This window comes from Odontomachus brunneus, unplaced genomic scaffold (genome assembly GCF_010583005.1).
Source record: "Odontomachus brunneus isolate Ranch 3 - 2012 unplaced genomic scaffold, Obru_v1 Obru_scaffold_060, whole genome shotgun sequence".
NCBI lineage: Eukaryota > Metazoa > Arthropoda > Insecta > Hymenoptera > Formicidae > Odontomachus > Odontomachus brunneus.
Window position 1 is genome coordinate 619,030 of NW_022639510.1, and position 11,192 is coordinate 630,221.

At 37.6% G+C, this 11,192-nt stretch overlaps 1 protein-coding gene across 1 annotated transcript; it reads left to right on the forward strand.

Moving 5' to 3' along the window:
- Window positions 1-65: 65 nt before the first annotated feature.
- On the forward strand, window positions 66-10,813 carry LOC116846115. The gene is made up of 10 exons (XM_032819564.1): window positions 66-1,270; window positions 2,422-2,540; window positions 3,177-3,669; window positions 3,765-4,030; window positions 4,109-4,248; window positions 6,770-7,036; window positions 7,598-7,918; window positions 8,908-9,157; window positions 9,274-9,545; window positions 10,390-10,813. The coding sequence occupies exons 1-10, from the start codon at window positions 958-960 to the stop codon at window positions 10,640-10,642; spliced, it is 2,694 nt and encodes an 897-aa protein (XP_032675455.1). The 5' UTR covers window positions 66-957; the 3' UTR covers window positions 10,643-10,813.
- The last annotated feature ends 379 nt before the right edge of the window (window positions 10,814-11,192 follow it).

Consider the following 11,192-nt stretch of genomic DNA (forward strand, 5'->3'; position numbering starts at 1 on the left):
AAAGTGAACTTAGATGTCGCCTTGCATACTCTGATTACCAATAACATCGCGCTCACTGTCTAGTGATTGAAACGCGAAGAGAGTTGCGCGGTAAGGCTCGAAATCCTTTGACATTTCGGACGACTTCCAAGTTCGTTGAGTTCTCTTGATTGAGATTGAGTCTCTGTTAACTGTTGCTGGTACATGTAAACCGCACTTCTGATCACCACCCAGACCCAGTCATCTCTTTAGCAATACCGAGTGATCACCCACGACGACAAGGATCGATTGCGTATCGCGACGACGTGGCGAGTATGATGCAAAACGTGCAGTCGCATCGGCGGTGTTGTGCAACGTAAGAGAGAGAGAGAGAGAGAGAGAGAGAGAGAGAGAGAGAGGGAGAGAGAGCACAAAGAGGAATAATAGAGAAGAAAGCAAGGAAAGAGAGGGAGAGAGTGAGAACGAACGAGCGTGAGGCAGCAGCACGGCGCGTTTGTAACAAGTATGGCGGTAATCCTATCAGCTGATAGCGTCCGTCGCTGGGATGACGGGTCGCATTTTGGTTAATCGGGTTAGATCGTCCCCTCTCCTCGTGCTCGACGCCGATGACCATAGCTGTGTGTATCGCTGGCAGTTGCGTTACTACGTAATCACGTACGTACGATATCGTATGACGCGTAGACGACTATGCTAACGCACTCGTCGCGCGCTGGCACGTACACGGGATTACCTCCGAGGTGCATCGCGCGTCGCTGACAGACGGACGACAATTGTGCGGGCGGGAATGTCGCACCGTAGGTAGGGTTTCTTTCACCGGGTCGCAAGTACGCGTAAATATATATATACACACACACGTTTTCCCTCTCCCTTCCCTTTTCCGCCGAAGTTCCTCGATCTCTAGTGGCTAACAGGAAGATAACAAACGGAAGAGTGTCCGCTTAATCGGAGCGGCGTGGAATCCGGGCGAAGCGATCTGTGATGAGCGACTCCGAACAGCGGCAGCTGCACGTGCCTTACCGAGAGTACCACAGCCAGAACAACACCAGCCCTGCCGCTCTGGTGGAGACCGATGCGCTGGTGGACCTGTCTATCGCGCCCAGCAGCCGCCTGTCGCAGAGCGACCATCAGTCGCCGCCAGTCGCGACCGCTACCGACCTCCTGCCCGACGTCGAGTTCATTCCGGGTTTGAGCAACGACCAAACCTTAGCCATAGATTCCTCCGGGATCGACCGGGAGAGCCAGCCTCTCCTCGGTCGCTTGGAGCTCGACGTTACGTTCAACAGATTCTCAGGTGCGCCAGGTGCTCAGTATTGTAAAGACAAATTCAATGGTGACTCATAATGTTATTTTCACTAACATTTAACAGTGAAAATAACAGACAGAAGATACAATAATGTTTGGAGTACGATGGAGTGAATAATATTATTAGATGCATCTAACATGTTTGAAGCGCAACCAATTTTCTGTAGCACAAAGTATCACTCTTTGTAATAGAGTGTAATATTTTATTAATGTTGTATCTTTGTAATATTTTATTAATATTGTATCAATTGAGATATTTTGACTTATGTTTCTGCATGCTTGTGTTATATATTGAAATTTTTCATTATTATTTTGCTGTGCTCCTGTTTGCTATAAAATAGCGCAAAAGAGGTAATATAATGTTATTTTCATTAACATTTAACAGTGACAATACAGATAGAACATACGATAATGTTTGAAGTGTAATATAGTGAATAATATTGTTAGATGCTCAGGACATCTTCGAAGCACAAATGATTTTCTGCAGTACAAAGCATCACTTTTTGTAATAAAGTTTTATTAATGTTACATTGATTGGGATATTTTGACTTATGTTCCTGCATGCTTGTGTTATATATTGTTGAAATTCTTTATTATTATTTTACTATGCTCTTGTTTGCTGTGAAATAGCAAGAGAGATAATACTATGAGTTATCATGAATTTGTTTGAATTCTGACAACATTAAGAAAAGATGATTTTATTTTTAAAAAGAAAAGGTAACCTTGAATTTTTTTATGAAAGAAAGAACGTTTTCAAAATTTTTATTGCTGCATTTTTTGCTGTCTGAAAGCTGATTTATTGTATCAGAAATTTCTTCCTATTCGATCATTATAATTAGTAAAAAATATAGTAGATTATGATGAACACGCACACTCTGTAGAAATGCCAGTACCTGGCCAATAAGTCAACTATACAATATTTGAATTAAATTCTTGATGTTTGATAGTGAAAATTGGACAGATACTCGTGTTGCTATAATTTAAAATTTTAATTAAAATAATAACTATTTTTTAATCAATAAAAAATAAAAGCTATTTGTCACCAAACATATCTCTGTGTATATTTATACTGATGACTCAACCCTTGCTTTCTAAGATTCATATGACACACATGTTACAGATATATCTATGTTGTTACAGATGATCCACAGTTCTCAGAGCTGGTATGGCAGGCGGAATGTGCGATAGATAATGGAGTTTATCCGGAGAGGATATACCAGGGCTCTAGTGGAAGTTACTTTGTAAAAAATCCAGCAGCGGTAAGATTTGCTTGTGATTTGAAGCGAGGGAAATAAATCAGGATCATGTAGATTTCAAGATTATATGTATGCGGATTGTTTACATATTGTCTATATAATGTGTGCATGGTCTTTCTTCATGTGGACAATGTGAACTACATTGCTTGCCAATATTCTACGTAACTTACCAACTACATAGAATTAGTTATGTTAAAGTATACCAAAGGAATAATTTAAATGTGAAAAAATTATCATATCTGTTTCACGTACTAATTATAAGTGTAATGTTTAAAGAAGAAGTTGCATAAATTTTCATTTTATGTTTCGTTTTATTGGTAGACTTAACTCTAAAAGTAAAAATGTAACTAAAGAATTCTGTAAAATCTAACTTTTTTGTAAGAAATAATGATACGTTTATAAATTTACATCAGGATGCTAAAGGTTAAATTAGAATATAAATTTTTCTCAATTGATTTTTAAACAAGTTATACATTCATAAGCAACATTCATAAATTGCTTATTCTCTACAATGATGTATATCTCATATATAGTTTGCATTGTCTACAGATGTAGAATATTATAATGTACGCATCTGATACTGAAGTGAACAGTAAGCTTCATTGGTCGCTTCTAATTGTCTATATATCCTTTTGTCAGAAAGTAATAGGTGTATTCAAACCGAAAGACGAAGAACCTTACGGCAGGCTAAACCCGAAATGGACAAAATGGATGCACAAGCTCTGCTGTCCTTGCTGCTTCGGCAGGAGCTGCCTGATCCCGAATCAGGGTTACCTGAGCGAAGCGGGCGCCAGCCTGGTCGATCGCAAGCTTGGCCTCGGCATCGTGCCAAACACTAGAGTGGTGAAGCTGGTCAGCGAGGTGTTCAATTACCCGCGCTTGGATCGTCAGAAGGCACGCATGAAGCAGGCAATCATGGACCAGTTCCCTACGGTAGGCTCGCACTTCAACCGCATCGGTCTGCCGCCCAAAGTCGGGTCTTTCCAAGTCTTTGTGGACGGCTACAAAGACGCCGACTATTGGCTGAGGAGGTGGGAAAACGAATCTCTGCCGGCGCGGCTCAGTCGGGAGTTTCAGCTGCAGTTCGAACGGTTAGTCATCCTCGACTACATCATCAGGAACACGGATAGAGGTAAACGAAGTGTATACTACGCACAGTCCACGACAGCGCGAGTTGTACGCGAAACCGCGAGACTGTTGTTGCACGACGCGTGTTTCGTGTCGCAGGTAACGACAATTGGTTGATCAAGTACGACACTAATATCGGCAAGAATGGAACCGACCAGGGAGAAGTGAAAATTGCCGCGATAGACAACGGCTTGGCTTTCCCCTTCAAGCATCCGGACTCTTGGCGGGCGTATCCTTATCATTGGGCTTGGTTGACTCAGGCAAAACAACCGTTCAGCGAGGTCACGAGAGAGCTAGTTCTGCCGCAACTCTCGGATCAGAATTTTGTACAGGATCTCTGTGATGACTTATACCAATTGTTCAAAGTACGTCCTATTTTGTTAAACGCTTTTCTCGTTCGTTAAGCGCGGTACGGTAATACGGTTTGCATATTATCTTTGCAGCAAGATAAGGGCTTCGACCGGCATCATTTTGACAGGCAAATGAGTGTGATGCGCGGACAGATTTTGAACCTGCAGCAAGCCTTGAAAGACGCCAAGAGCCCTGTACAATTGGTGCAAATGCCGGCTGTTATTGTGGAAAAGTATGTACTTATTTACATCTCTTTAATATTTTGACGATTACCGTCATGTACGATTCATTCTGCCAATAATAATCATCTTGTAAAGAAATATTTACCGATAATGGCGATAACAATTTATAATTGTAATAATAATTAATTTTAATTCAATATTTCGCGCGCGCGTGTGTATGTGTATATACACATATATATTTAATATTTCTATTTATATATTCTGTTTTATTTTTGTACTTTAATTTCACAATTTTTCGTATATAATATTTTTTGAGAAGGAGAAACTTGATATCTTTTATTTTTATTTAGAGATTATATTTCTTATTCAAAATAAAATTGCACTTAAAATCATTGAATTTTCTAAGCACTTTAATCTTAGTTTCAAAGATGCCAATGATTAAGTGGAATTGGAAATGATTCATACCTGTTATTTTGTTTGCAGAGCCAAAGGAAACGGCGCTCCAAGATTATTTTCATTCTCTGACACGTTTACCCAGCGCTTCCAGAACAAGAGTCCGTTCTTCTCCTGGTGTTGAGGACGCGAGTTCGCAATTACGAGTCGAGTGGTCGGGTCAGTGAATCGGTGTCAGTGTCAGTTTATACGAGAAACGATCCTGCGCGCCGCGAATAATATTGTCACTTATTTTTCTAAGTTTATCCTACATTTCTACCTCCCTTTCGTAAGCTTCATTTCCGCGCCGTAGCCACGGATCGATCGATCGGGCGGTTGTCTTTTTTAGGCTGTCCTGTATTTATAATAATCTCTCTCAGTTTGATTGGGATATAAGAAATATTCGTATAATTATATTGTATACAGTAAATATATATATAACGTTAAAACGGACCCTTTTAATGCGCTCAGTGTGCGGACGAAGTGTGGAAAAAAAGAAACTCGCGCGAAGATTAGATTGCAACCCATAAGCAAGATACAGGTGTCAGTTTTGCAGTTGCTCGAAGCGTGTGTTTCTTTCTCTATTTCTCTCTCTCTCTCTCTCTCTCTCTCTTTCTCTCTCTCTCTCTCTATTTCTCTCTCTCATGTCTTCCACACGCACACACAAACCATACGCATACACTGTAGCTTGTGCCAATCGGTAATTACGAAGTGCATAGATCATTAGTGAACGTCTGGCGTGCCACTTCACCGCTTAGACGTCGAGAGATAAATATGAAAGACAAATGCTTGATCGTACGATATTTTTGTTCTGCTATTTTTAAGATGATATTAGCTGTGTCCAGTTAGTTCAAAAGTGTCGATCGTTATAGGTTAACTTGAACGTTATATGAAACTTTTTCAAGTTGTAAACTGTGATCTTGTGGTACATACACACGTGTCACGTGTGACGTATACGTATTAACGACAGAGAGAATTCCACGTAGATATTAATGACACTAATTATTAAGTACAAATGAAACCGCTACTGAAGTGCATACAGACGAGATGCGAGTTTTTAGCGCAATTTTTATGAAATTATATATTTTCGCCTGTCTTCTCTCTTGTAATAATAATAACACGCCGTTCTCGATCGTGAGAAAAATAGAATTCTGTGATTGCATTATCTCGTATTTATCTCGATAATTTATATGATTTTCCGAGACGATAATGTCGCGAAGTTAGTTTTTGTCCGTGTTGTTGTTATTATATCAGACGCGTTTTATTGCTTTTAAGATGTCATGAGACTCCGAGGCACCGAGCCGCACTGTTTCGTTACTTTAAATATTTTGATATCTATTATTGACGATTGCGGTTTATGAAGAAGATATTAATGCATTTGTGCATTAATAAAACGTATAACAACGACCAGAAGGGGGATCTAAAGCCACGGAAATGGAGGTTGTCGAATCTTGTTCGAAGAGAAAAGCCTTACTATCCACGAAATCAATGACGTGTCCATGCAATAGAAAAGTAATTTTGCATAAATCGATCTCGATTAATTTCAGTGATCCTTACGTAGCGTTTACGATGCGACGTTTTCAACATCAACATTACATATTGCAAATTATTGTTTTATTGTTAAATTAAACGTTTATAATTGTGTAATCATACGTATTGAGAATTCTAATTAACTATAATAATTATTATATAATATTTATATTATAATATATGTTATAATTATATATATATATATATATATACATATATATATATATATATAGTTATTTTATTATATATATTATATATATATATAAAATTATATATATAAATATATATAAATTTATATATATATATATATATAAATAATTTTATATATATATATAAAATTATATAATATATAATTCATAATATATATTAAAAAAAAATTTATACATTATAATATATGATATAATATATTATCAACAATTATATATACATACATATACATATATATACACACACACAATATGCAGTTATAATTACCAATTATTCGTATAAATTTAGAATTATAATTTCGAACAAATTTTTAATACACATATACACACACATATATATATATATATATATATATATATATATATATATATATATATATATATATCTATAGTATGCCAAAAGATACGTGCAGCCGCCACGTGTGAAGTCTTTCGCGCCGGAACGATTATATAGGAGCCCGTCGAAACAACTCGAGACCAGCACGACGTATCATTTGTCTTATCTAAATGTGGACTCGGCAGCGGCACGTTATGCCCGACCACAACCGATTCGGCCAGCTCGTACTCTTGACAAAACCACCGGCCGATTTCACGGTGATACGACGAACAATTTGTCTTATAGGCCCGTGTGGCAAGTTGTCAAGCGGCAGCCGATCCTACCGAGAAGTAGGTAAGATAATAATCCTTCGGACAGTCCTTTGGATCGTCGCATTCTGCCAGTCTGTACGCCAGTTGCGACCGATATCGCATTGCAAAAGAATGAATCGCTCCCCAGCGAACACCAGCTAATAGTAACATTACATCAATTATTATTAAGATAATGATTAAGATTTTTCACTCAATGTGATTGTTACATAACACACGTGTTATATTGTATATACATTGATGTTGTATTACTGATACTCTTGGTGTTTATTGGGTCGATAATCAAGCAAATTTGTAAGAAGGGTGTCTATTGAAAGAATGCGTAAATTTTGCGAATTCAAGTCGTATACGATGAATGACGCATATTCTGGATGATCAGTCGAAAAATTTGGATACGCGTTCGTTAACCTATCGAGTGTGTTAATAGGTCAAGTGTGAGTCAATTTGAAGGCACGAAAAAGTTCTCCTCTTTCGCAATCAGGCGGAAATGTCGAAAGTACGCTTTCAGTATCAATAGACACGCTGACAAACATCATGATAAAAATGCTCGAGTTAATATGCAATTTATTTCTGTTTTATGTGTCAGACCGATGACTGGTCTAGGTACGATGGAAAATGTTACAACGATCCGTCGCGATTACGTGGCGAAGCACGTCGAAAGGCCGGAAGCTATTGTACCCCGCGGCAACATTCGCACGAGTTCGGCCCCGCTGGGGAATAGGACGATGGCGAGGATGTCCTATGTTCCTCCGGGACTCACGGAGCCTAGAATCAGTTTCAAACCGAAACTGAGGTATCACCCGCCGAGCCAGCCTCTTCCCAACGAAACTACACAGAAACTGAGTTATCAGCCCTTCGTCGTCGATAAAAGAGAGTCGTATCCTTGGGCGAGCAAACCTAAATACAAGTAAACGCATCCGTCCAAAATCACTTCTTTCAACTTTTTTCAAGAAAGTAAGCAAGACGCGCCAAGTACACGCGCTTCTCCGCCTGAATAAAGACTATAAAAAGAATGATGTTATAACATAGAAAAGAATATTCTGCAGAAGTACTAGTCGGTAGAATCGTTATATAAAGAAACGTTTTAGGTAAACAGGAAGAAATGTGTGAAAACGTTAAAAAAATGAAGTATTATATGTAATATAATATTTGTATATTAACCTTCTTCAGAGCACAGTGGTTTCACCGTGAGATCACTTATTAGAACTAAATCATAGCTTCAGATATCTCGCAACGAAACCACTTATTAGAACTAAATCATAGGTTCAGATATAGTGATCTTGCAAACGAAACCACTGCTCAGTGCATAGTGATTCACTCTATCAGTTACTCGTAGTATTTGCTTCAGTTTGCGCGTTTATTCTGTAAAAATAGAAAAATAGAAAAAGAACATTTCAAAAGAAATGATTTCTTGAGTTGTCATTCTAGATATATGACATGAATATTCTATTAGAATCCGAATTTTGAAGATATCTCACACAGTGCAGAATAATAAATCAAAATATACAATTATATAAAATATATCAAAATATGAAATATTATATTATATATAATATTTTATCTTAACGTTTTTACATTTGTTTTTAAGTTAAAGTGCTTCTTTATATATTAATTCTACCAACAAGAATTTTTACAGAACATTCTTTTCTGTATTATAACATTCTTTTTATATATATAATTTCTTATTATATATAATATTTCACATTTTAATATATATTTAATTTTATATATATTTATATTATATTTTAATATATATTTTATATATATTTTTTATATATATTTATATTATATTTTAATATATATTTAATTTTATATATATGTTATTCCACATTCTCAAACAAATAAGTTAATAAGTAATTAATAAATATTGATATACTTAATTTCCGCATATCAAAGGCGACCGATCACCGCGATGTGCGAAAAAACCACTTATTCGGAGAGCTACATGGAGAACGACACAATACAGGCGGTGAAACCGATTGTGCCTGCCAGGACGTACATATTCCCCTACGGCGCAGAATTCGCGAGCAAAACCGTTTACAAGGAGAGTTACCTGCCGGGCGAGGGGCAACGCATGGAACCAATCGTTCCCGTTGGCAGTATTTTCATACCCGACGTGAAAATGTTCACCGACACTACCACTAAGGTGGCATATTAACTACTAGTTACCGTCGCGGTTCGCCAACAAACACTTTTTTTCTCACTCCGTTCGCACATCATTCATAATGATAAATGTCGCTATTTATGCGAATCGTCCTGCAGCTGAGTTACCAACGAGTCTGGACCGAGAAGCGGAAGCCGTTCTTGCCGCGCTGCAAGAGCGCACTGGGAGTCGGCGCGATGCAATCCGAGACGACGACACGTGGCGAATACGTGGCGAAAACGGCATCCCGGCCGGATCCCTTCGTCCCGAGTGACAATATCCGCACGGCTGGCGTGCCGTTGCAGGGCGATACAACCACCGCGTTGTCTTACGTAAAGCCCGGCGCGATCAAGTCCGTTCACAGTTACAAACCCATCAGGCAGTATCGTAGGTGAGAAGGAGAGGCGCGAGAGATGTAGATTTGCATATTTGAAGCGTGAATACACGCGACGCAACGCCTAAGAAACAAAGTCCGAGATACGTCATCATTGTTGACACATTTCGCGGCAACGTATTCGATCGAGAAACGCCTCCCTCGAGGCGCCACTTATTTTCTGCGTCCTTGTGACGTCGCTCACCTCATTCTGCCAGCAATTATCGCTTTATAAAGAAATATCTATGAATAATGTCTAGATACTCTCAAGTTTCTGAATTTAGAATTGGATGTAAATTTTTCAATTGATCATTCGTAATTGCAGATATAGTGTCGCGTGTATCACATGATTTAACTGAAACACTCAAATCCAGGGTTGCGAATAATTTATTACTTTTTTAATTAATTATCGTGTTTAATTGACAATTAGTATAAGTGAATTTAATTAAAGACTGTTTAATTTATAACTGATCTCAACAAATTCAATCGAAAAATGTTCAATTGACGATTGGTTTCAACGATTTCAATCGACGATTGACATGAGCGAAGAGAATCAAAGATCGTTAATAATTGAACTTGGCAAATTTAATTAAAGACCATTTAATTGACGATTATTAAACATTCTTCAGTTGATTTTGCTTGAATCAATCGTTAAGTTAGTTGAATTGAAATATGTTTGTTTAAATCAATTATTAAATTGAGAAAAATTTAACTGATATTTTCATAAAACTCTGCTCAAGATCTAACTATAAATTCAAATCTACGTATCTCACATAACAGTTAAAGAAATTGTAGTAACTTTCATAGCTTTTGCGAGTTGTAATTGTATTGATCTTGCATTACGATGCATCTTTTTATCCAGGCCGGATGTTAAGTTCGACGCCGAGACGATAAATAAATTATCTTATCAAACGTGGGCGCCACAGTCTAAGGAGGAGATTCCATGGATACGAAAGACCAAATATCAGCCTCCTACTCATCCGATGATCAGCGACACGATTTATCACATGAGTTATCCGCCACCGGGCTTCTACGTCGAGGACGACGAAGTGTGCGCCTGTCCAAACGATGAGGAAGATAACGTTTCATGTACTGCGACAAAAGCGACGCTTTAAATACATTTACAACTGAACTTCTAGATCAAACACTGGCTATAGCACGAGAGTCAATCACGATTGCTGACAATGCATGTGGCCTTTTAAGCCACAATATAAGTGGCCGATATTTCGCTTTTCCAACGAGAACTTTGTTATGAATAAAGTGATTTTAGTGACAAACAAATCTCCCTTGAGTTCTTTACGAGATGTATCCACTTATCTGACGTCAAAGCTTTCTAAAAAAAACAATGTGCAGTTTAAAATCGTGTTGAATAAAAAAAGAACAATTATTCTTGATCATAAAGATCATACTTGAATGAGTCCTTGTTAGAGTTGCGAGTAATTAATTATCGTGTTTAAATGATCAATCGATCATTATGAACTAATTCAATTAAAGACCGTTTAATTGTCAATTTCAACAAATTTAATCGAAGACCGTTCGATTGATATTTGATTTCAATGAATTCAGTTAAAGGTCGTTCAATTGATGATTAATATGAGCGAGGGGAATTGAAGATCATTTAATTAATAATTGAACCCAACAAGTTTATTGAAAGATCGTTTAATT